Source organism: Aotus nancymaae, unplaced genomic scaffold (genome assembly GCF_030222135.1).
Source record: "Aotus nancymaae isolate 86718 unplaced genomic scaffold, 86718_ANA_hifiasm-v0.15.2.pri h1tg000006l, whole genome shotgun sequence".
Lineage (NCBI taxonomy): Eukaryota > Metazoa > Chordata > Mammalia > Primates > Aotidae > Aotus > Aotus nancymaae.
The window spans coordinates 73,524,595-73,550,721 of record NW_026988417.1 but is presented as its reverse complement, the minus strand read 5'-3'; the positions used below and the strand labels follow the sequence as shown (position 1 = coordinate 73,550,721).

Sequence of the window (26,127 nt, the reverse complement as noted above, 5' to 3'; positions counted from 1 at the left end):
TTCTGAATGACTTCATAAAGTGATGAAAATCCATAGATCCCTTAAGTAATAACTATTACACATATGGGTGTCACACTCCACTATTTTTTAATGAATAATTTTAGCATGGTTTTCATATGTGCTTTAAACAGTTTTTATTTTATTTCTATTATTGGAAAGCATTTCTTTTTAGCTCCCACAACTAGTAGTTTATTTTATTTATAACATTATATTTTATATTTACCCTGAATAGGGTAAAAATCCACTTGTTATTGGCCACTTTATTCTCAATTGGAATGGAAAGGAATTAATTTAATGTATCTTTTAATTGAGTCACAATAAAAGTCATGGAAATAATTGGAGTTCATGTGGCTAATTAGGCTGCAAGATCCTTCATAGAGAACTCCCTTCCCTCTGCCTCAACTACTTGTACGTAACTTTCATATGATTTTTACTTATGTTCCCATGTTCATCTAAAAATTCATTAATATTTACTTCATATCACATTACCTCTAAATTATTTCTATATATTCCTTCGTTGTTTTTCCGAACACAGTGGAGATCATCAAAATTTTGGATCTATGACACACTTTGACCATAAGAATACCTGATCACAAATTTGAAAGGATTATAATTGCATTATTATCAAAGTACTGACGTGGCTGGTTGTCTTTGAGTACTATTCACTGTTTGAGAAAAACTGTTGACTCTCCTTACTCACATGCTCATGAGGTAAAAATTTTTACACATGGTAGATTTCTTCTCTTATTGGTTTCTTCTTTCCTTCTTTTAGTAGTGAAGAGAATAATAAATGTTTTGGAAACGGGTCACTAAATGTTTTTCAACACTAAATGTTTTTCTATAAAACACATTGCCTTTATACTGTACCTCTTACCTCTTAATTCTAAGAAGTATACTTTGCTCTACCTTTAATTTTTTTCTTTAAACACCTGACAGAGTAAAGTGTATTCCTTCCAGACTTAACTTTCAACCATGACCATGAGATACTTCATATGCTATCAGGGTTTAATCATTACACCTTCATCCTGCTTTTCCTCTTCAAACATGCATAGGACAACCTATGCAGTATGCAGACTATCATATATCACAAATTTTTCTTTTGTTCCTCCAATTTTGATGGTTAGTTTCTTTTCTTTCTTATTTTTTTAAGTTAATGACAATATATTCCATTCTGAAGTAAGAAAAAGTGAGCCTATGTATTTTTAATTGCTTTGGGCAGATCTTAACATTGCAATTACTCACGTGGGTCAAGAGATGCAGTTAAACAATTTCAAATAACTCCTTCCTCTGTTAATGTTTTGACCACACAAGAAAAAACATATCAAAGTGCTTACACTATAGTTTCATTATGTTATCCCTTAGTTCTTTCCTCTGTTCCCTTCCCTATTAAATAAATTCATTTTCATAGTTTTGATTATCATTATGATGGGCACGTTTAGGTAGGAATATCTTTTAACATTAGGTGGGAATTTATGTCTGCCCCCCTTAATAGAAGTAATTTGAAGTAATTTTTTTTCTATTGTAAAGTTTTAATAGTAGGATTTGAGAAGAACATTCTCCTCTAGACTACAGACTTCTTGAGTCATCTGAAATAATCTTAGGGAAGTGGAAAGGGGTGTACCATGAACCAGACTGAACATTTGGTGAGTTTATAGCAAGTCATTCATTCTCTTGCTTTGCAAAGAACAAAAAGGTAAGTTGATGGCAGGATATGGGGGCATCTCACAGTCAGGAAGCTGGGGCTGGTGGTCAAGCCCAAGGAAAATCAGGCTCTTTTTCAATTAACGATAATATCTAACACAATTTTGAGCAACTCCAGGTAAATATGAACATGTTTTATAGCAGCAACATGGCCACTAAAATAGAAACACTCCCAATTTTTCCCATTAAGTACAAACCTCCTGTTATATCTCCAAAGGCCTAATTAATATTCACAATTTTGTAAATTTTTAAAATTACCTTTCCTTTAATGACGAAGCACCTGGCTTTTCTTCATTTTGTTTTTCTTTTTTTTCACACTATAAATAGTGGTCTAGTACTCTCATTCATATATCTTTAAAATTCTATTTCTATATATAGTTTTAAGAGTGGAAATAGCTGGATCTATAGTTATATGCATTTTAGTTGTATAGAGATAGATAACTCCCCAAAACTGTTGCATTGAGGTATTTTTCCATTAGCAATCCATCTCAGCATCTTTGCTAGCATTGTTGATTTATTAAACATTCAGTATTTAGAATTCTTAAAATAAGTATATTATATATAAAATGTACATATGCATATGTACATATAAATGTCTAATTATACCCCTATATGGATGTTCTATCTTCTGCTCATTTTCTCATTAGAATTGTGTATACTTGTCCAATAAAATATTTGCATTTTTGATCTGGCTAGTATGCTAGGACCATCAGTACATCATACAACTCTGAGACATGTAATGAGGGTTAACCTAAATATGCATTCTTAGGGCTGCCAGGAAAGCATGTGATGAAGTGAGATAAGCATTGTCTGAGTGTTAGGAGTCCCGGCTGCCCCAACTTAGCTACTAACTTGCATTGGGAACTTGGGAAAGTCACTTTTTGTTGCTCAGTTTGTGTTTTTTCATCTGTAAAACAAAGTTGGGACTAGATGATCTCTATAAGCCCTTTCAGCTCAGGGGTATTATTTATGTATATATGCATATTTAAAATATATAATACATATGTCTATGTATAAAAATTACATATACAAAACTACAAAATGTATATAAATTTTATATGTATATATAGAACTTTATAGTTCTTTTGAAGTCTGTTATACAAAGTATTAGCATACACAGAGAATAAGTTCAGCTTCAGAAATTATCTATTTTGTGTGTTTTGGGACAAACAAAAGGCCTGAGGTCACAAAGAAGAGTCACATGGGCCTGGTTCCAGTCCTAGGCACCATAAGCACACAGGTGAAACTTCAAAGTTTAGTTGAGAAGACACAGAAGCAAAAACTTACATGGAAACCGTCTATGATACAATTAAATATAATATTTGTTAAATTTTTTGGTGAAGTTAATGCTCAGACATCTGAGTTTACATTGACCAGTGAGAAGAAATAGTCATCTTTTCCTGGAATGAGTTAGGAACTAAGTATTAATGGTAGAAAAGTAGGATCAATTAACAGCTCCTAAAATCTGAAGGAATGGAAGTGAGAGTGTCCGCCCCTGCAAGGTACAATATTTTGAAGGAGGTATTGAGAGCCAGAAGCCCACTTTACTCTTGGACCACCATCAATAATGTAGTTTCTTTTAATAGAAGTGCCTCAATTTCTCTTAAAGGTCTTGCAGAGCTTGTTGAATGAAATAGGGAAGGATCCTATTTAGAAGTAATTTAGAAATTACTTCTTAACTATCTTGCTAAAAGTATCAAGATGCATGCCTAAGCAGGGCATGGTGGTTCACACCTGTGATCTCAGCTACTTGGGGGGCTGAGTCAAGGAGCATCACTTGAACCCAGGAGGAGTTTGAGGCTACAGTGAGTTATGATCATGTCACTGAACTCAAGCCTGGGTGACAAAGAAAGACCTTGCCTCTAAAAAAAAAAAAGAAAGAAAGATGCCTGCAAGCCAACTTAGAGTGAATCTAAGCTTAGATCTAAGCTTTCTGATTCAAAGTAGATACACTATAGTTAGGTATTTAAATACTTCTAAAACTTTACTTTGTAAGTAAGTATGACTTCCAACCAATTTCTTATACATAGATATAAATATTAGAAAAAGTAAACACATTGTTATTTACTTTGCACTTGTACAAGTTTGCTTCCATATCACTGTTTACCTAGCCAATGAACAATATTTGACTAGTAGATAACCGGTGATTTCTAAATTCTGCACTCTGACTGTTTGCAGTTCCCTAAGCTCAAATTAGAGTTCCTAAAGTCTAGTAAACTAATTTGCTCAGATTTGTAAATATTAGCAGCTTTTGTTATCAATATTAGTCAAAAGTTACTGGGGGCATAGAGGGCCAGAAAAAGTTAATGAGATAAAAATATAGAAATTTTCAAATAAGGTATATCATTAAAAATGAACGAAGTTTTAAAACATGTTACCGCTGAGGAAATCCATAATATCACATAGTATTTAACATATAATTAGCTGATAAACTTTTAAATATATCAGTGAAAAAATGGGAAATCAGGAGATATAATTAAATATACTAATTTACAACATTTTGGTATAAATGCAACCAAAGGTGTTTCTTGCATGTTGACATTAAAATTGTGTTTTTCTGGGCTAATCAGACACCAATTTCAAAACATTTTGACTTCAAACAACATTTAAACAGCATGTGTAAGCATTTTTTTAAAAAAAATGTTTAATAAAAGCGATTAATTCATTGAAATTCAAGACTTGTAACCCCATTCAGAATGAGCCATATTGCCAGCAACTGTTAGTACTTAATCTGTCAAGTTAAAAAACAAAAGAAAGAAAAAAATTAAAAAGCATTGTCCCGAGTCTTCTAATTTCTCTGTCAACCAAACTACATTAACTTTGCTCCCAATCTTTTAGGAGGCAGTCAGGCCTCTGACTATACCCATGGCACATGCCACCCCCACAGAGTGGTTGCCTCTTGGTGCTTTCCCGTCTTGCAAATAAAATCCAAGCCATCTTTTCTAATGACATCATCTGTGATGCCTATTAGATCAAGGGCTCCTTTTCAATAGATGTGCCTTAGTTTAAAGTTACTGCCTCACCACTAGTATGGACTGTCTGTCATCTCCATTAAATATACGGCAATAGGGATCAAGGTCATTATTAGTCACACAAATGCACCTCTTAGGACACTGTCTCTCAGGAACATATTTTCTATTTGTTTTGAATCACTCCTGAAGACTTCTAAGTAGCAGTTAATTTTAATAAAAATTCTTTTCATTAAGGAAGAAAAAATAGCATTATTTCAGTGCAAACGGACAATATTCTGTTGGAGTAAATTTCACTTGAAAATGGATGATTTGTTATATATCCAAAAAGGAAAAAGTGGAATACAAAATTAGAAGTGTCCTTAACAGACAAAGCAGGTGCCCACAAACTACAGTTTCAAATAACAAAACCCAACTTCATATTAATTGGGAAACAATAGTAATACATAAAATAAACTGGAGAAAATGAATCAAACATGTGCCTGCCTGCCTGCCTGCCTGTACCAAAGGTATAAGGAAGAGCTAAGAGTTATCAAAGTCATAAAATGAAGAGAGATATATGTTTTTCCCATCATTTTTTTGTCTCAGCTAACAGTGTTTTGGTCAAGCATTAGTCTTTGCAAGAACAGATGAATTGTGAAATGCAGTCAGTTGTAGAGCAGGGCCATCTTAAAGTGCAAAGCCAAATGATGTTGAACTGAAAGGCAGTGGGTTTCAAACTTTAATAAGCCTAAGGCTGAATTCCAGATGACCTAATTCAGTGGTCAGCTTTCTACAAAATCAACATAGGTGATTCTGATGCAAGTGACAGATGGACTGCATTTTGTAAAACACTGCTATGTGGTATGCATGCATAGCAATAAAACATAAAACTCAGCTGCAATTTTGGTGAAGGAGATAGGTTCAGGAGGAAAAAGTGTTCCTATTTGTCTTAATTGACATTATGCATGTAACCTAGATTTGAAGAGATAATGAAAGAAATAATGTAATTTTTGTTTATGATAAATTGAGTTGAATTGAGTTATTTAAATCTATTTGAATTGCCATATGTGCTACATCAGTTTTAGAGTTAAATCATTCAGTAAAATAATGTATTAACTATCCTTAGAAAAGGAGAGGTTCCACAAAAGATATGATGCCAATAATTTCAAGTGTCAAAGCTCTGTATGTTTTAGCATTTCTATGGACTCTTTCTAAAATGAATTTTCTACTTCCTGCACAAACAGAATATACTAGAAAATATTTAAGCTGGTACAGGTGACTTATGACATTTGCCACTGAGTTAAGATAAAATATCTTGAGTTAATATCTCAAATCTGCCAATTACCTGCCTTGGGAAAACTGCATAGCTCTCTATACCTTGCTTACTTATTCGTGAAATAAGTTACACATCTTATGTAGGATTGTGGGGAATCAAATGTGTAATGAATATGAAAGAGCCTCGTAACATGTCCAGTACTTCACTGTTACATTTCCTGTCTATCCTAGGCTATTAGTCTTGCAATTCTCAAAACTGCAAGACTTGGTTCTTTTAGCTTGATGTATTTTTATCTTTAGAAGATATACTTGGTTCTTTTAGTTTGATGTATTTTTATCTTTAGAAGGTGACTAAAACAGATAATCAAGCTTGTTAAGACACATGCTAAATAAAAGTGAGTGCCTAAGGCCACAATGTTAGGGTTTGAACTACTTAATTAATTTAAAATGATGTACTTAATTCAGAGTTCAAAGGCATTCTGAACTAAATTAATTAATTTAAACTATGTAATTAATTCAGAGTTGAGGGTATTAAGTTCAAGCTCTACTTAAGGTGGGAGTATTATTGGAATACTTTAAATTAAACCACAGAAAATTATTTAATATAAGGATAATTTGGCTATACAAATAGAAATAATTCAACTTCTCAAATCCTTTATATAGTTACAGAGATTTCACAAAACATAATTTTAAATAATAGTAATTTATTTTCAGCCCTATATATGGGTGGGGTGTTTCTGCAAATAAGGTTATTAATTGATTAGACTTGAAATATATACTATAGGTTTTGTCTCATCAAACTCTAGTAATATGCCAGAACCTATTTGATAGGAAAAAAAACTCTAATGATAAATGTATAACCATTTCCAGAGAAATTAGATCAACATTGTGCTTTGAGATACTTTTTGTTTAGTTTAGTGACAAATTGAGTCAATCTATCTCTCTCACTGAGTTTTAGGGTCTGTTTTTCAGTTTACTATTTTATTTTTCTCCTGAAGAGGAAGGAGATAAGAAAAGACAGAAGGTAAGAAATAGGGTATAAAAATAGAGAAATTATATACTTCCTCTGTGTTCTGGAAAAAATAAAACATGATGGCTTGCTAATAATTCTGAGAGATTATGTGATTTCACAAATTCTTTGCAGTATCACTAATCTACGAAAAAAATGGCACATGCTTTCCCTATGAGGGATAAAATAAAACAAAACAACAAAGCTTTAGAGCATGACCTTCACTGGTGATTAGCAAATTTCACACTGCATTTACTTATTAATCTGGTTTAGCATTAGAAAACTGACCAAAATATATATTTGCCCTCACACTCAGGTACATCAAGCCAAATACACTTGTACTTGAAGAATTATCTGCCTGGGACACTGTATGTATGGTGCGGGCTGTAATGACACAATTCAGTTATTCTTATTTCTTGAGTCAAGACCTACCACGGTTAGTGGCAGGGTTTACAGGTAATGTATTCAGTCTTTCAGTTCCCATTTCATCCTTCAGTTAACAGAGAGTAAAGAGACCAAGTTCTCAAAACTTCCAAGAAAACTCAAAAGAGTTTGCTCAGTGGAGTTCAAATATCAGGCTAAAAGCAAGTTGTAATTTTGACTTGAATCCTGCTTCCTACAAATGTCCCAACCCAGGTGTGGTCTGGATTTGATAAAACATTAACTTGGTTCTCTATGTAAATAAAATGGTGGCTACACAGGTGCACCTGCTGTATGGTATTATGGGCAACCACAAAGTTATCAGAGTGTAACTTAGAAAAAATAAACAGAGCAAGTGTGCTAAAGGGCACATTTAGATTGCCGTTGTAGATTGTGTATATAGTTAAATCATTCTGTCAAATAAGTTTAATGTAGCTGTTGAATATAACATACAGTTCACATGGAAGCTAATTTCCCCAGCATTCCCACATGTCCCTGATTTAGTGAACATTTTAAAACTTTCTCAACAATTACATAACAGGAAGGTATGTAAAAGTAGAGAAAGAAAAAAAAAGTAGTGCTAACTGAATGTGGAATAAGCTATGCTTCCTTTTAATATCTTTTGTGAAATGACAGAATGACAGAGAGCACTGGGAACATTTATTACTGACAGGTGTAATTTCACCCCTACTTGAAAGGCCATGGCTTTAAAAGGAGATGAAAGCTTCAAGCTGATGAATGAGAGAAGAAAAGTCTGACAGGAATAACATGACTGTCTCAAGGGAATTGAGCCATGTGGTCCTGCGGTTTACCATTTGGCCATGAAGTTACAAAGATTTACAGTGTACTCTAAAGGGGTTTGGAACCCGCTTATTTGCATTTACTTTTGGAGGCCTGATAGAACAACTTAAAGAAACTTATAGGGTGACCAGCTGATCCCCCAACTGACAGTAGCATAATGGTTCTCACCCACCCAGAGCAATATAGTCATGACTGGTGAAACCCTCCTGCCACTAAGTTGCTGGGCTGATAACAAGATTTGAGATAGCCATCTGGGTATAAAAAGCCTTTATTATTATCATTGAATAGAATCGATAGGTTTGCATCTAGAAAGGGACTTTGTAGACTTTATGGTATCAAAAATAATGTCTCAAGGAACTTTTTAGCTTTAGGTCCATTTTGATGAAAACTTTTTTTAAAAGTTCTTTAAATGACACTAACTAAACTAACATACATTCTGTACTATTATTTTTAAGATGCCAAGCTAAGAAACTGAGTTTCAGAAAATTAAGGTTGTAAAAGAGAGAAGATAAAATGTGAATTACTATAACCTGAGAAAGAATGTGACAGTGACCTAAGAAAGGCAGAAGATAGAATGGGAGACAAAAACAGGAAGTGGCTATTTCTTTGTAGGTACTAAATTTGCATACCATTTTGTTAGAGTTTGCTCTTGTTTTCTTAAATGTGAATATTTCACCACTTCAGTACTAAGGCCAGGTTAGGGGTTGGGGAACACTGGGAGTGCTGGTTGGTCCAGTAATATTCACTCCAGTGAAATTAATGTACTATCTTCTAAGAACAGAGAGCAGACTCCCAATTCTGTCCACACCTCACTGGTGTCATTTTTTTTTTCTTTTTCTAGAGCATCTGTTAAATTTAAAAGATTGTTAAAGTGATCAGAAAGAGGAGAGACAAGGGAGAACCAGAATCTCTTCAATTAATAAATTACTTAGAACTACTTTATAAAATATAAAAATAAAATAAGTAGGCAAATTTTCTGCAAATCTATAGACACGAATAAACATTATTCAGCCTTTTAGAAGGTCTTAAGAAGAAATGGCCTTTGGGTAAAATTATGCCCAGATATAATCTGGATGAGGATGGGCCTACTAAAGTGCATTTGGTTTGTTCAAACATAGTCTAGAGTTTTTAGCTTCTTTTCACTATATCACTTTGAGGGTCATTTATAGACTACTCACAATTATTTTCCTGGACAAAATTCATTAGTAGGCACAGGGATATGAACACAAAAACTTATAGAATGTAGCATATAAACATGCAAATATAGACAAACTATGTATTACTAGAGAACTACCAAAGCACAGTTACACATAAAATAGCAATTGTAAGAAATTCCACAAATGTTAAATAAACAAAAAACAGGAAAAGTGGCACACATTAATTGTGCCATGAACAAAATCATTATATGTTACATTATTACTTTGGCTCTTTCCAAAAATAAACAAGAAATAAAAAATAACATTAGCATTTATTACTCTGGACTACTTAAAATTATATGATATTAAATAAATATTCTGTTGATAAAATCCAACATAAAGAGACATATCTAAATAACCTTTACACTTTAATAAATAAACCCTATAAACCAAACCTTGAAACATTTCTAAAAGGATATCCTTCTCCTACCAAATAGCTTCCTTCTCTCACTACATAGTTTCCAACCTTGGAAATATTTGTAGAACAGCATGACATAGTTATCAAGATTCCTTAACTAAATAATATCACAGAAAGAAGCTCCTAATAACCGTGAATATTATTTTTATTTCACTGTGAAGTTTTGCTAGTGTAATTGCACACAAGGCAATAGTCCTACTTATTTACAACATATTGTAAATTGTTTAACCCAACATATACTTATTTTTTAAAAGCATTTTACATTTCTGGATACAGCAAAGTAATCAAATAGTAAATGTATGCACACTAAAGCCCTTGGAAACTTTTCCAAAAATTGATTTATACATTCCTTTATATTGAGTTATAAGTCCTGACTTAACAGTCTCAAACACTATGTGAATATAAAATACCCAATACAATAAATTTAAATGTAGGCAATCTCAAGTTATTTTTAGAATCGTATTTTATCGGAAAATGTTTTCATGTAACATTTTCTTTTTTATTCTCCTTTTAATAATCCCCTCTGTCTCCTTCTCTGTGCACATGAAGACACACACACACATACTGTAAGCTTAACCCAGTTTTACACAAGAATTCTAACCCATTTCTGACCCTTAACATGATTATTCTGTTTCTAACTCTATTATTACTCATTAAGCCTCCTGGCTTCATCCCATTGGTTACATCTGCTTTCTATCAATGCCAAAGACAACAGGTTATTTAAACAAACTTTCTTTAAAAAATAAGATTTTAAAATGTAAGAGTTGTATGGATTCTTTTAAGTGAAAATCTAAGTTCCTTCATTAAATCTTAAATTAGTTTTTTTCAAAATGAAAGCCTTCCATTTAAGAAAATTATGGAAAATATCAACATCTGTACATTGCAATAAAAGCACTACTAGTGACTGCCATTCATCAAGCCGGTGAGTAATTCGGAAAACAGTAGCAATAGACCTTGGAGAGGAGCATATACGTAGGATGAAGCCAAAATGTTTTTCTAACTTGTGAAGGAAACTTTTCCATAAGCAGTACTTGCTGCCAGTTGCTTCTTCAAGGTATGAGCAGCATTGACCTCCTGTTGATTTAGCTTGAATAAATTAAGAGGGGAAATCCAAGTGAGGTGTATTCCACATGTAAGCAAATCTTCTATCTAAAGTATAGCTTGAATCCCACCCTCTGGTACTGTTGGAACCACTTATCTATTTCCTAATTACTTAGGCTCAACAATACTTGTGAATGGTATAAAAATTAAAACAGCACATATCTTTAACATGAATATCCCTATACATTATAATTGTACAGGTAAGTATGTGTGTATATATACACACACACATATTTGTATATAAAATTGTAATGTAGTAAAATTAAAAAGAAACTTTGGCTAGGAAATGATTTCTAAATGTCTCTACTATACTACATTCTAATCTAAAATAAAATTAAGCAAAATTACTTCATATAACCTTCACATTGTTACAATACATAGGCTCCTAGTTCAATGTAATTTCCAAGCTGGCCCTGCTATGAAAGATTCATGGCCATAATTAAATTTCTATTCCCATAGCATTAAGAAATGGAAAGCAAGTGATTTGCCTTTGCAATGACATATTTCCCAGTTCTCCTTGCACAACCTAAATTATAATACAAGCTCTCGAAACAATCCTTTTTATTCTGAATCATGCCCTTCCAATGCACATAGCTTTCAGTCTGCAGCCAGAAGCTGAGCTATCATTGTCGACTTCTTTGACTTTATGGAAAATAACACAATGTTTCTCTGGTTTCTGAAGTAGAAAAATGTTGAATTCTTACATCTTGGTGTTTTCTCCTTTTTCTGCCTTACATTTCATTTTCTCCCTAATTCTCTGATGTTTACACCTCTAACCCCTGGCATCATCAACTTCTTGCCTCCCTCATTTCCTCCCTTCTTCATTCCTCCTTCCTGTTCCTACGTTCTCTCTGTCTCTCATGGTCTCTCTCTGTGTGTCTGTCTCACCTGTATGTCTCCTCCTTCTTTTTCATACTTTCTCTTCCTTTCTCTCTCTCTCTCTCTCTCTCTCATGGTGTCTCTCTGTCTGTCTCACTGGATGTCTCCACCACTTTCTCTCTTTTTCTCCACACCCTATTTTTTGCTTTTAAGAAAGGCTGAGCATCCAGTTATCTTTATGAATTAGAGAATACATGAATGAACAAGACTCTATAGTACTTCCTGTTTCTTATCTATCTAAGGAGATAGATATTGAGAAAAATTTCAGGTGCAATGAAGAAATTTAGGGTGCCACAGGACCATACAATAAAAATATTATTTCAGATTCTATTTGCTATACTTTTCCAGAGAAAGTAATACTTTGGCTTCCCTCTGAAAGACATAAAAAGTTCACAACAGAAAATTGGTATGAAAAGTCTACGATAATCTTGACAGGAAGTTCCCTGTCCTCTTTCACTCATGTAAGGAAGCACTGTTCCTAAAAAACTAGCCTACTTGACTTTCTTCTTTTCTTCTTCCTTCCTTTTGCAAACATTACTAAATGCACCAAAGACAAGAAAAGTCAAATGATGATTATCAAAGTTCTTATCCCAATTTAAATGCAAAAGTAACCTCCTTGAAATGTATCTTACAGGAAATTTCTCACAAAAGGAAAATAAAAATCTTAGATTTGCAACAGTGAAACTTTTTTTTTTTTTAAAAAAGCATATCATTTAAAGTATAGATTTAAAAATTATGGCATTCTCATACAATGACATATTATGCAATCTTTAAAAAGACTGAAGCACATTTATATGAACTCATATCACAAACTAATTCAGATATATTATTACATGCAAAGAGCAAGCCATACAAGAGTATGTGTAGAGTCTAATACCATTATTTCAAATACGGAAAAAAATTTCTGTATTTATATGTTTAATTTAAGAAATAGATGTATACCTGTCTGTATCTACACATCTATTACTGTAGCTATGGCTATATATCTTTGTACATACTGTACTCAGAATATTTCTGAAAAGACAAGATACTCTTAGTTGAAGAAAGGGACATACAGTTGGAGAATGGGTTTTTCACTTTTACAATATACACCACTATTGACTTGTTTGCCCACACCTTTATTAATTTAAAAAATGTATTCATCAGCTACAACAGTTAAGAGCTTCACTGACTCTTCTCACAGCAAGTGATGTGGCTTCTCATAGGATGCAAAATAAAGGCAGGTTGGCCCCTATTGCCCTAAGAGGACTTCCATGGTCAGGCAGAAGCTATCCAACCCTCAAAGCTGTGGGAGACTGAGATGCTGCCTATAAACCAACACAGAACAATACAGTATAACTAATTTTTGATAAAAAAAACTCACAATGTTAAAAAATAAATCTTAAGTGTTAATAAAAATAAGCAATATTAGGTAAATCTGGGTAAAGCATATACAGGTATTCTTTGTATTATTTTTTATCTCTCCTACAGTTTGAAATTATTTCCAAATAGAAAGATTTAAAGAAAAATAAAAAACAAAAGCTAGCATGACAATGTTATTAAATAGGAGACATGCAAACATTTTATTATTATAGAAACAAATAAATGTCTTCTTTAATTTTATTTGGAGGTTATTTAGAGCCAGCATGAAATACCACAAGCAAAATCTCATTCTTGAAAACACATTCCTGACATTTGTTTCTATTGCTTTTATTTAAAAGGTGATGTGGTAAAGTCAGTAAGAGCATTTTCTAATGCCATTTCCTCTTGGCTATATAATCTAGTTTTCAGTTTTCCAGTTTGTATTTAGAGTAAAATGTATTAGTGTGTTTTTATGTTTAAGAAAAAGTGATTTTCATGAAAACACTTTAGAAAAATCATTCTGGTATTTTCTTTCCCCTCCCATCAGGCCACTTTTTACCTTTGGAAAATAAAGTCATAGACATGCTCATTAAGCATTTGGCTGAAAAGTAAATGTTGTTCAAAAGATAATGTATCTGCACTGGAGTATCTCTTCAATGAAAATCATCTATCTCTCACCTTCTAAAATACAAATGAATTATTTCAACATGACCTCAGATAGAATTACAAATAATCATTTCTCTTTAAAGGTATGCATTTTATATGACTCAGGAATGAAAAATGTAGCTTTGAAAGTTTTTCTCATAACTGAACTTACCTTCTTAGCCCCCATTTTCACTGGTAGCAAAACATATCATCTTGCCAATATAAAATAAACTCAGTTACTTTTTTTTCTAGCTGAAACACATTTTCTCTGAGGAAAATATTTGGGCAGTTCAGAATTCTCCCCTCCATTATTCTTTCCATTTTCCTAGGATTACATGTTTTCTTCTGGTATTATATTGCCCTCTGGGGACAAGTGTCTGATACAAGGTTATTGATATCTACCCATCCTGCCTTTCTGATGTGATGTGCAATTCATACTTTTGTACAATTCATACTTCGTTTTTTAATTGTTGTCCTTGCATTCACCTTGAAATGTAAGCATCTCACTTTGCTTTCCAGTTGCCAGTCCTATCTAGTTCATTGTGTCCTCCAAGAAATAAATTTGAAAAGTTTTCATGTTTGCCTAAATGAACTTGACTTTAAGGGTCTGTCATCAGGCCACCTGACAAAAGATCTCATGCATTCACTGCAAATACCCAGGCACCATTCTGGACACAGATCATTTCACTGGGGTTTGTAATCCAGGCAACACTTTTAAAGCTAGGTGAAGATCCCTCTTGAGTTTCAATTGTCAGACTGTGTCAAGACGTCAATTGTGTCAAGACATCAAGACGCACCTAGGGAGTGGAACACTGGGCTGTTGCCCAGGGACCCACCAGTGCCTAACTTTTAGTCATGTACACTTCCAATTATCTTACTGCCAGCTGGCCAAACTTTTGTTTTATGATTAGGCAGAAAAAAAGTGCATCAGCTTGCATTTTCCCTTACTTTATTATTTTCTATACATGACCTGAGTCCCAGAAGCATTGAGATTTTGACACTCAAAAGATTTTTCTTCTCCCCGAAACCTAGATTTTGAAATGTGAGTTCTTTTAAGACAGTGTCTCTATTATCAGGCTTTAAATTTTTCTTTTGATTTTGGTCCTCCCTTCCCTAGGCCAAGCTCCTGAAGGAATTAAGGTTCCTAGAGATAAAGATAATAATTGCAACAAGTAAAATTGCTGGGTTTAAAATATCTTAATTCTAGTCTAATATGTAATTTTATATTCATATATTTTTAAGTGAACACTTTGTTACCACTTGAAGTAACATGTTGTGTTAATTTTTTTAAAAAAGAGAGAAATAAAGAAAAACTAATAAGACCCCATTATTCCACCACTCAAAAATAATTCTAGAGACTGTTTTTCCTGCTTTCCTAAATGGGGCTATTAAGAGAAAGAGAGTTTCTTATTCTTCAATAATGTGTTGACAATATTTTACAGCCATTATGTATTTTTCAACCTTATTAATAGTTGTACAGTATTCTATCATATAGATGAATAATGCATTACTTCAGTAATTGTTTGCTGTTAGGATTGAGGTTGCTATTCATTTTTTCCAAATTAAAAAACAATATGCTGAACAAATATTTTCATACCTAAGTCCTTAAACACATTCATGAATATTTTCTTTGAAATGATTTTTATAAGTGGCTAAAGGATATACATATTATTCTACTTATTGTCACATATTGCTAACATGCTCCTACTAATAGTACAACGTGATCATGGGATCGCCTCTCTCAGCACTCAATGATAGGTCTTATAATATACATATACATTTGTGCATGTGTATGCATATATCTACGTATATATTATATTAAGAAGCAAAAATTGTACCTAATTATTGTTTCAATTTAGCTTAGATATGTTGCACCATATATTTATAAAGTGATCACTGGACATTTGGGCATTTTCATGTCCATTCATTCTTCTGCTTATTTTTCTGTTAAGTAATATGTCATAATATGTCTTTTTAAAATTAATATATAAAATATGCTAACATAGTTTTCACATTTGGCCTTTCATATTCTCATTTTGCTTACAGGGACTTTTAACATGCTAAAGTCTTCTTTAGTCAAATTCATAATTCTTTGCCTTTGACATTTTCGGCTTTGGTGTCACGCTCAGAGATCTTCTTTATCCTAAATGTACATAAAAATATTTGCTTATACTTTTGGGAGTATGGGGTCTGAGCACACACCACCAGCACCTCGTAATGAGAATATAGCATTGGGGGCATCAAGAGAAAACTGATAAGCAGAAAAACAGTAGAGCACACCCTCTCCACATTCTTCACCTCCATCACCCACTGCCCAGGTCTGTGTGCACATGGCCAATGTTCCAGCAGAGAAGGGCCTTGAAGTCAGTAATGCCTCATGTATTCATAAGGCCAAAGGGCAGGAGAACCTTTGTGATTTGCAATGGAAGCAGACTTTTTCTCACAGAACGGCCTTGTTAGAAAGTGGGAGCCTCTGGGCCCCAGAGGCTGTCCTTCTATTAAACTAATAGACTTGTTGAGCCAGCTCTCTACTAGCCAACCAAGGAAAGAAAGAAAGATTAGCCACCAGGGCCAACCAGACTTGTTTCTCATCAATCTAAATTAATGATGGGTTAATTTCTATATTTAAATTTCTATGCCTATGACTATGTCCTGAATGGTAGTGCCTAGGACTTCATGACTAAAACACCAAAAGCAATGGAAACAAAAGCCAAAATAGACAAATGGGTTCTAATTAAACTTAAGAGCTTCTGCACAGTAAAAGAAACTATCATTACAGTAAACCTGCAACCAACAGAGTGGGAAAAACGTTTTGCAATCTACTCATTTGACAAAGGGCTAATAACCAGAATCTACAAAGAACTAAAACAGATTTACAAGAAAAAAACAAACAACCCCATCCAAAAGTGGGCAAAGAATATGAACAGACACTTATCAAAAGAAGATATTTATGCAGCCAACAAATATATGAAAAAAAGCTCATCATCACTGGTCATTAGAGAAATGCAAATCAAAACCATATTGAGATGCTATCTCACGCCAGTTAGAATGGCGATCATTAAAAAATCAGAAAACAACAGATGCTGGAGAGGATGTGGAGAAATAGGAATGCTTTTATACTGTTGGTGGGAGAGTAAATTAGTTCAACCATTGTGGAAGACACTGTAGTGATTCCTCAAGGAGCTAGAAATAGAAATGCCATTTGATCCAGCAACCCTATTACTGGTTATATACCCAAAGGATTATAAAACATTCAATTATAAAGACACATGCACACGTACCTTTATTACAATAGGAAAGACTTGGAACCAACCCAAATGCCCACCAGTGATACACTGGATAAAGAAAATGTGACACACATGCACCATGGAATACTATGCAGCCATAAAATGGGATGAGTTCATGTCCTTTGCAGGGACATGGATGAAGCTGGAAACCATCATTCTCAGCTGACACAAGAAAAGAAAACCAAACACCTCATGTTCTCACTCATAAGTAGATGTTGAACAATGAGAATACATGGACACAGGGAGGGGAACATTACACACCAGGGCCTGTCAGGGCTAGGGGGGATAGCAGGGGAGAGATAACATTAGGAGAAACTGGGGAGAGATAACATTAGGAGAAATACCTAATGTAGATGATGCGGGGACGAATGCAGCAAACCACCATGGCATGTGTATACCATGTGTATACCTATGTAACAAACCCGTACGATCTACACATGTACCCCAGAACTTAAAATATAATTTAAAAAAATTCTATGCTAGAATTCTCTGATATAAGGCAGAGATCTATTATTTGGTCTTCTTTCAGAACTTTCTTGGTAGTGTTAATAATTTTTCAATTAGTTCTCTTAAACTTTGGAAAAAAACACATCTCTTTCCATTATAGATATTTTGGACTCTTCCTTTCCATGTTTATACATTTTTTATTAATTTTATTATGTTATTTCTTATGTTAGAGCCACTAGGATAAGCCTGTACAACCAAAGTGATTGCAAGCATTCCTGACATGTAACCTGGTTTTAAAAAGCACGTATCTAGTGTTTCATAACTGCTTTCTCCTTATTTACATTTATTTAGAACCTGTTGAATATTTTTTTAACATTTAAGTTCAGGGGTACATGTGCAGGTTTATTACGTAGTTAAGTTTGTGTCATGGGCATTCGTTATACAGATTATTTCATCACCCAGGTATTTAGCTTTGTACTCATTAGTTAATTTTTCCTGATCCTCTGCCTTCTCTCACCCACCACTCTCTGATAGGCCCCAGTGTGTGCTGTTCCCCTCTAAGCATCCATGTGTTCTCATCATTTAGCTCCCACTTATAAGCGAGAACCTGCAGTATTTGGATTTTTCTTCCTGCATTAGCTTGCTAAGAATAATGGCCTTCAGCCATTATTGGCCTTCAACCAAGGACATGATTTTATTCTTTTTTATGTATGCATAGTATTTCATGGTGTATATGTAACACATTTTCTTTATCCAGTCTATCATTGACTGGCATTTAGGTTTATTACATGTCTCTACTGTTGTTAATAGTGCTGAAACTTTTAATTACATTGTTCTATCCCTTATTCCTCCCTGGGGAAATGAACAAGAGCATGATCCATGCTTATCTCACCTGGATAGAGATAACAAAGCAATAGCCATGAGTGTGAGGTGGTGTGGTAACCCTAGGTATTTTCCACTATACACAACAAACTTTCTCTTAGTCTGGCTGTTCCAAAGTCTAGAAAAGAGGAAAAATACCGCAATGGCAAACCCATTTGCTTTCATTCCAAGCCATCATTCCAGTATAGATTTATCTGTTTAAGAGTTAATATTATTTTTTCATTCCATTTGACTTTAGAATTTTCTCTCAACTAATTGCAAAGGTACATGTGGCACAATGAAGTCATAGTAAATAATGCCCTCAAACTCTAACAGTATTTATTATTTATTCATATGACTTACATTTCAGTATGTGTAGTCAAGGAAAATTTATCAAATGAAAAATTTTAAGAAGTATTTAAGTCAGATTCACTCAAAATTTAGGCAAAACTAAGTTATAGGAGAACAAATTTTCTACTTTAAATAATGTCACATGATAAAACAGTGAGAAAAAAACTTTTTTTTAATCGTACTTTAGGTTCTGGGGTACCTGTGCTGATCATGCAGGATTGTTGCATAGGTACACACATGGCAATGTGGTTTGCTGCCTCCATCCCCCCATCACCTACATCTGGCATTTCTCCCCTTGTTATCCCTCCCCCACCTCCCCACCCCACTACTGTCCCTCTCTTGAACCCCTCAACAGATACCAGTGTGTGATGCTCCCCTCCCTGTGTCTATGTGTTCTCATTGTTCAACACCCACCTATGAGTGAGAACATGCGGTGTCTGATTTTCTGTTCTTGTGTCAGTTTGCTGAGAATGATGGTTTCCAGGTTCATCCATGTCCCTATAAAGGACGAATTCATTTTTTATGGCTGCATAGTATTTCATGGTGTATATGTACCATGTTTTCCTTGTCCAGTCTATCGTCGATGGGCATTTGGGTTGGTTCAAGGTCTTTGCTATTGTAAACAGTGACGTTATGAACATACGTGTGCATGTGTCTTTATAATAGAACGATTTATATTCCTTTGGGTATATACCCAGTAATGGGATTCCTGGGTCAAATGAAATTTCTATTTCTAGGTCCTTGAGAAGTGCCACACTGTCTTCCACAATGGTTGAACTAGTTTACACTCCCACCAACAGTATAAGAGCATTCCTATTTCTCCACATCCTCTCCAGCATCTGTTATCTACAGATTTTTTAATGATTGCCATTCTAACTGGTGTGAGGTGGTATTTCAATGTGGTTTTGATTTGCATTTCTCTAATAATCAGTGATAATGAGCATTTTTTCATATGTTTGTTGGTCACATAAATGTCTTCTTTTGAAAACTGTCTCTTCATGTCTTTTGCCCATTTTTAAATGGGTTTGTTTGTTTCTTGTAAATCTGTTTTAGTTCTTTGTGGATTCTGGATATTAGCACTTTGTCAGATGGGTAGATTGCAAAAATTTTTTCCCATTCTGTTAGTTGCCAGTTCACTCTAATGATTGTTTCTTTTGCTGTACAGATGCTCTGGAGTTTAATTAGGTCCCATTTGTCTATTTTGGCTTTTGTTGCCAATGCTTTTGGTGTTTTAGTCATGAAGTCCTTGCCTATGCCTATGTCCTGAATGATTTTGCCTAGGTTTTCTTCTAGGGTTTTTATGGTGTTAGGTCTTATGTTTACATCTTTAATCCATCTGCAGTTAATTTTAGTGTAAGGTGTCAGGAAGGGGTCCAGTTTCTGCTCTCTGCACACTGCTAGCCCGTTTTCCCAACACCATTTATTAAACAGGGAATCCTTTCCCCATTGCTTGTTTTTGTCAGGTTTGTCAAAGATCAGATGGTTGTAGATGTGTGGCATTGCCTCCAAGGCCTCTGTTCTGTTCCTTCTTAGATAACTAAGGTGTATATAATAAGTTATCACCTCTTTGAGTCTCAATTTCACTATCTGCTAACTAAAAGCTAGGAAACTTTTTAAAGTTCTTTCCTATTGATTCTTCTCTCTAACCATCTGGGAAGATTGCAGTTTTATATAATACTCTCATATATAAGTCTTAATAACAACGAATATTTGTTAAGCATTCAATAAATACAGACACCATACTAAGCACATCACTTATTCCATCTCCTTTAAATCATTCTACATTCCATTGAGTAGATACAATAGTCACCCTCTTTCTACAACTGATGAAACTAAGGCACAGAAAGGAAAAGCCTTTTTTTTCCCCAAAGTGGTTCGACTAGTAAGTATCAGAATTCAACTACAAATTTAAAATTCTAACTCTAGAGCTAACTATCTTTACCACAGAATAAGTTTAAATCCATGTCCCAGAAACTTTCCTTGTATTTTGGATACATAGAGCCATTCCTCAGGAGTTGTTTATTCCCATGAATAAACAACAACAACAAAAAACTGACTTTTTCAACAGTGAGAAGAAAGCAAATAACCACAGTATGCAATAATTGTCATGATAGCTACAGTACAAACTGATTGATGAAACATTCTTAATTTTGTCATTTTTGCAACTATTAAAGACTGTAAGACAAAGCTTGTTTTTAATTTAAAAGCTCGCAACAGCCCAGGGAGTCCAATCTGTATTATATTTGTATTTGGAGAATAAATGTACACAGTGAAAGGAGAAAACAGACCTAAACAGAAGTTGATTAAATGCTTGAAAATAATTCAAAGCACTATAGCATTGAAGAGATTCCAAAAAGTGACATGGATGTAATATAAGATCCTGAACTACATCAGAACTGCAGGATTTAGCAAAAGGGTAAAAGGGGAGTTCATTCACGTAGAGGAAGAGAAAATTTTCTTTGGACTAGTTACATCACATAATATGTTTGTTTAAGGAAAAGTCAACAGGTGGGAAAAGGTTCTGCATGCCTAACATGGAAGGAAAGCATATTTGTGCCTAATATATTGCAGAAACTGTTTCAGTACAGCTCATTCTTTCAAAAATATCACCTTCATACAGTGGCCAAGGTCAGTGTGGATTTTGGTAATCTGCTATTTATAAGTGTAGGTCATATATCTTAAACTGATCTCAGAGGCATTCGGACACCCTCACTTTAAAAAATACTTTCTTTGTTTATTATTCATGAATTATGAATTTTCCCTTTGAGATATGATAAGTTGCACCTTTTTGTTTTGTTTTTGTATCCCAATTTCAAGTATATAACATCCAAGTTTTCCATTGATAAGCAACAACCTTCATTGTATCATTACTAAAGGCCCATATTATGATTTGGTCACATGCTTTACAAAAGCATTACTGTAAATATTTCAAAAATAAATGATCCCTTACAACTTAAACACAAGTTTCCCACCTTAAATATGTCCTAGGGGTGTAACAGTAGTAGCCTGCAAGATCAGGAGAAGCAGGCCCTAATTTTATGTGAAATTTATAACAATGCAATCATGAGGTATCCTAAGAGAGTTTTGAATTTGTACTGATTGCTAATATGGGTCCTTAAAGTCAATACCTCTGTAATTTTGAAGTTATACTGTGTGGGCTAGTAAAAAAATGATAGGACTGAAGATTTTTTTAAAAGTATTTTCTAGACCCTCTGAGTCACTAACTACATGACTTTACCTCTATAAGACTAAAGATGCTTATCTTTAAAGCATCTTTAAAAGATTTCTTTAAAGATAAGATTTAAAGATTCTTATCTTTAAATATTGCCAAACCTATATAAAACAGTAGAGAATTAAAGATAATTCACAGGATATGAATGTTAGGCACATAACTGTAAAGAGCCAACTAATATCACTGCTAATAAGGAGTTAGAAAAGCACCTTGCAACAACGTATGGAGATGTCTTAAGAAACAGTGCTATCACAGGATGTGATTTCATAAACAAATTATGCAGAAAATGAAGATGATTATAGAATTGTAGATTCAACAGCAGTATAAAGGACAGATACAGAGATTAGATACAAGGTGTGAGGACAGAGATCCATAATTCCTTTATGCCTTAATAATATGTAGAATAGTGTACTGCATAAAACAGGCACTTTATAAATGTTGCAACTGAAATGAATGCATATTTAAATACTTTCTTCTTGGATTTGGCCAAATAAAAATTATTTTGCATAAAACTTTTACTTTCACATAGTTGGAGGTAGCTAGAGGCCAAAGTATGACATTTAGACATGCATCATACCATCTTGTGGGTATTCTTTCTAACAGAATAAAAAGTGATTTACTCTAAGAATGTGGTCAAGTGGGTGCCCTACCTCAAAATCATAAGCAGGGATTCATAGAAAGGTGTCTTGTCTTATGATTTCTTTTCTTGAAAACATGAGGAAATAGGACCTGGATGACAGTATATTAGGTACAATTAAATTGCTTTGCTTAAATGATATTTGCAGTTGGGAGCAATGTCAGCTAGAGGAGGAAGGCCTCTAGTATATCAGTCAGAGATTTTAGGGTATGATCCTATAGTATCTGGTATTTGCTATTAGTCACTTTTTTTTATCATATCTGCCAATGCTGAATGCCCAAATAAAGGAAAAATAGTTAACATGTTGGATTAACTATTTAGGATTCCAAAATACCCTGACAGGCTTGAACAAATAATCTGAATAACATGAAAACACCATAAAATGCTTAAGAAAACATGTAAATTGCTGCTTTTTATAGTCCAGTAGTGGTTAATGAAGGGCATGGCTTAAACACAATTTGTATTTAAATATCTCACATTTTGGTTTGCTGTAACATTGAAGTTTATATAGTGATGTGACAGGCACAAGTCAATGTAATAAATCAATACAATTGTAGGGTACATTTCTAAAAGTAGTATCCAGGTAATAGGAATCTATAGCACACTGTATTCCATACTAGTGGAATGTCCTAGGTTTTGTCCTCAGGCTTCTTGTTTATCTATGCTACACTCTTTACCATCTAATCTCATAGCAGCATTTGTATACAGAAAACTTCTAAACTTTTAACTTCAATCCAGACCTCTACTTCAAAATCCAAATTTTTATATTTATGCCTGCTTGACATCTTTGCTAGGATGTGCAATGGGTATCGTAATGTAACTTCACACTATATGCCAAATAGTAGTTATAGGTCAGGTACGGTGGCTCATGCCTGTAATCCTAGCACTTTGGGAGGTCCAGGCAGGCAGATCAATTGAGGCCAGGAGTTTGAGATGAGTGTGGCCAACAGGGCTAAACCCAGTCTCTACTGAAAATACAAAAATTAGCCAGGAATGGTGGCACATGCCTGTAATCTCAGCTACTCAAGAGGCTGAGGTAGGAGAATCGTTTGAACCCAGGAGGGGGAGGATACAGTGAGCCAAGATCATGTCACTGCACTCTAGCCTGGGTGACAGAGTGAGATTTCATCTTAAAAAAAAAAAAAGAAAAAAAAGGAATTGTAGGTGAAATATACATCTAAATGTAAATATTAAAACAATAAAACTTCTAGAAGATAACACAGGAACATATAATTGTAACTTGGAGATAGCAAAGTTATCTTAAACAGTGTGGAAACATCTCTAGCCATAAAGGAAAAGATTAATAAATTGAACCATATTACAATTAGAACTTTCATTAAGAAAGCAAAAAGGTAAGCTACAGATAGGGAGAATATATTCACAGCACATATAATCAACAAATAATTTTTAGCCAGAATATGTACAAAATGCCTAAATAAGAAAAAGGCAAAAGACACAGTAGAAAAATGGATAAGAAATGTGAAAAGACACTTCTCAAAAAATATTAAAATGACCAATAAACATATTGATGACTTCATTAATAATCATGTAAATGCAAATTTAAACAATAATGATATAACACTATACACTTACTAGGATATTTAAAATCAGAAATTAAAATACTAAATGTTGGCAAGACCTGAAGCAATACGGACTCCCATACACAGTTGTTCTGAATTTATATTGGTCCAATCACTTGGAAAGTATTTGGCATTGTCTACTAAACAAAACTGAACATACATAGGTCCTATGACCTAGCAATTTTACTTGTAGATATATAACCAATAGAAACCCATATACATATATGCACACAAAGATATGTATAAGCATAGCCTCATTATTTATAGCAACCAAAAATTGTAGACAACCCATTGTCCATAAAAGTAAAACAAAAAAAATTGTGTTATCAAAAAATGGAAAACCACAGAAATAAAATAGTATATACCACAACTATACTCAACAACATGGATGGTTCTCGTAAACAAAATATTTAGTTTAAGAAGTCGGACAATATGGTTCTATTTATATAACATTTAAAAATGACAAAATTGTTCTATGGTATTGGAAATCAGAAGAGGGATTATCTTTGCTAATAGGAGAGTTGTGACTAAATGGGCATACATAAGACTTATTCAGAATCAGTAATGTTCTTTTTCTTATTCTGGGTAGTGATCAAATGGTTTGTTCATTTTGTAGTAATTTATGGACTTGAACATTTATGAGTTGTGTGCTTTTATATGTTTGCTAAACCTCAATTTTAAAAAGAAGTTTCTAAAGAGACACTGAATATATGGAGAGTATCCAGAAAGAAAAAAAAAATCAAAATGCCAAGAGCAAATTTTAAATTTTAACCTTAAAAGGCCCTAAATATTTAAAAGAAAATGTGAAAGCTATCTTAAAAAATCACAATGGAGCAGAAGCATTATTTTATATTGCTCCGAAAGGCCAATAACTAAAAGAAGGTAGGTTTTGCCAACTGCAGTCTAATTATTAGAACTTGCTGAAATCCAAATAACAACCTGCAAAGAAATGAGCTGCCTATCAATGAAAATATTTAAACTATTTAAGCAAAGACTGCATAGCCATCTGTCAGAGAAGCTCAAAGGAGGATTCCCATAATGAGTCAGAGGCTGACCAAGATAAACTCTGCTCCCTTCATTTCTAAGAGGGTATAGTTCATAATGAAATTTGTGTCAAACACGTATCTGTGCCTCTCTGCTTTTCTCCTTCCCCCCTCATTTACAATCCCACTCTCCCTCTTCTAACTCCAAAAAGATAATTATAGAAAATGAGATCTTTCATTTGCTCAATTCTGTTTCATTCAGGAGAGTCTCAGAAAGACTCACCAGTATAACGGGAACCCTCATGAGGGGTCATATATAGAGTGCTATGTATTGCATACACTGCAAAATCCATTCTCCTTAAAAGAGAAAGTGTTTTGGAACTGGATGTTCCTCCTCCTCAAATATTTTTCCAAGTATTTGGGATAACTTCACCACCTCAGAAAATACACCAGAAAATATGTCCATAATTTCTCTAGCTTGAAAACTTGATAAATATTTTATACTGGATTGCAGATGTCAAAGTGGTATGTAACATTCTTTCAAAGACACTTTCATTTCTTAGGTCTACAGAAAACCTTCAAACAACAGCAACTTGTTAAATTTTATATTCATTCCAGCAAATTAATTCTCAACTAATTGAGATGCCATTTTGTTACTCTTTACCCCAATCCGATAAGATACAGAGCATTTATATCAACAAGTCACTGTAGAACTAGCCTATCAAGTTGCATCTATTGCAAAGCAACAGATACATATAAAATTTTGGACAAGCTAGCGTTGAACATTATTAATAAAAGGGAAGCAGGCATAATTGGGCTTACCTTGTGGAAGAAGAAAAGGAGAAAGAATGGTAATTGCAGGTGAAATATACATCTAAATGTGAGCATTAAAACAATAAAACTTTTAGAAGATAACATGAGAATATATAATTGTGACTTTGAAATAGAAATATACCTTTGTTATCTTTGGGAGGGGGCAAGAGAGGACGGGCTGCAGGCAAGAAGGAAACCG

At 33.8% G+C, this 26,127-nt stretch overlaps 1 protein-coding gene across 2 annotated transcripts in view; it reads right to left on the bottom strand.

Moving 5' to 3' along the window:
* The window catches only part of CFAP299 (cilia and flagella associated protein 299), a 622,065-nt gene that overhangs the window by 335,982 nt on the left and 259,956 nt on the right, over positions 1–26,127 (bottom strand). The window contains exon 4 of one of the 2 annotated variants that reach the window (XM_012447076.2): positions 10,807–10,857. The exons of the other annotated variant lie outside the window; for it this stretch is intronic. Coding sequence (XP_012302499.1) covers positions 10,807–10,857 — 51 coding nt within the window. The remainder of the gene's footprint in view (positions 1–10,806; positions 10,858–26,127) is intronic. 2 annotated transcript variants of the gene reach the window in all.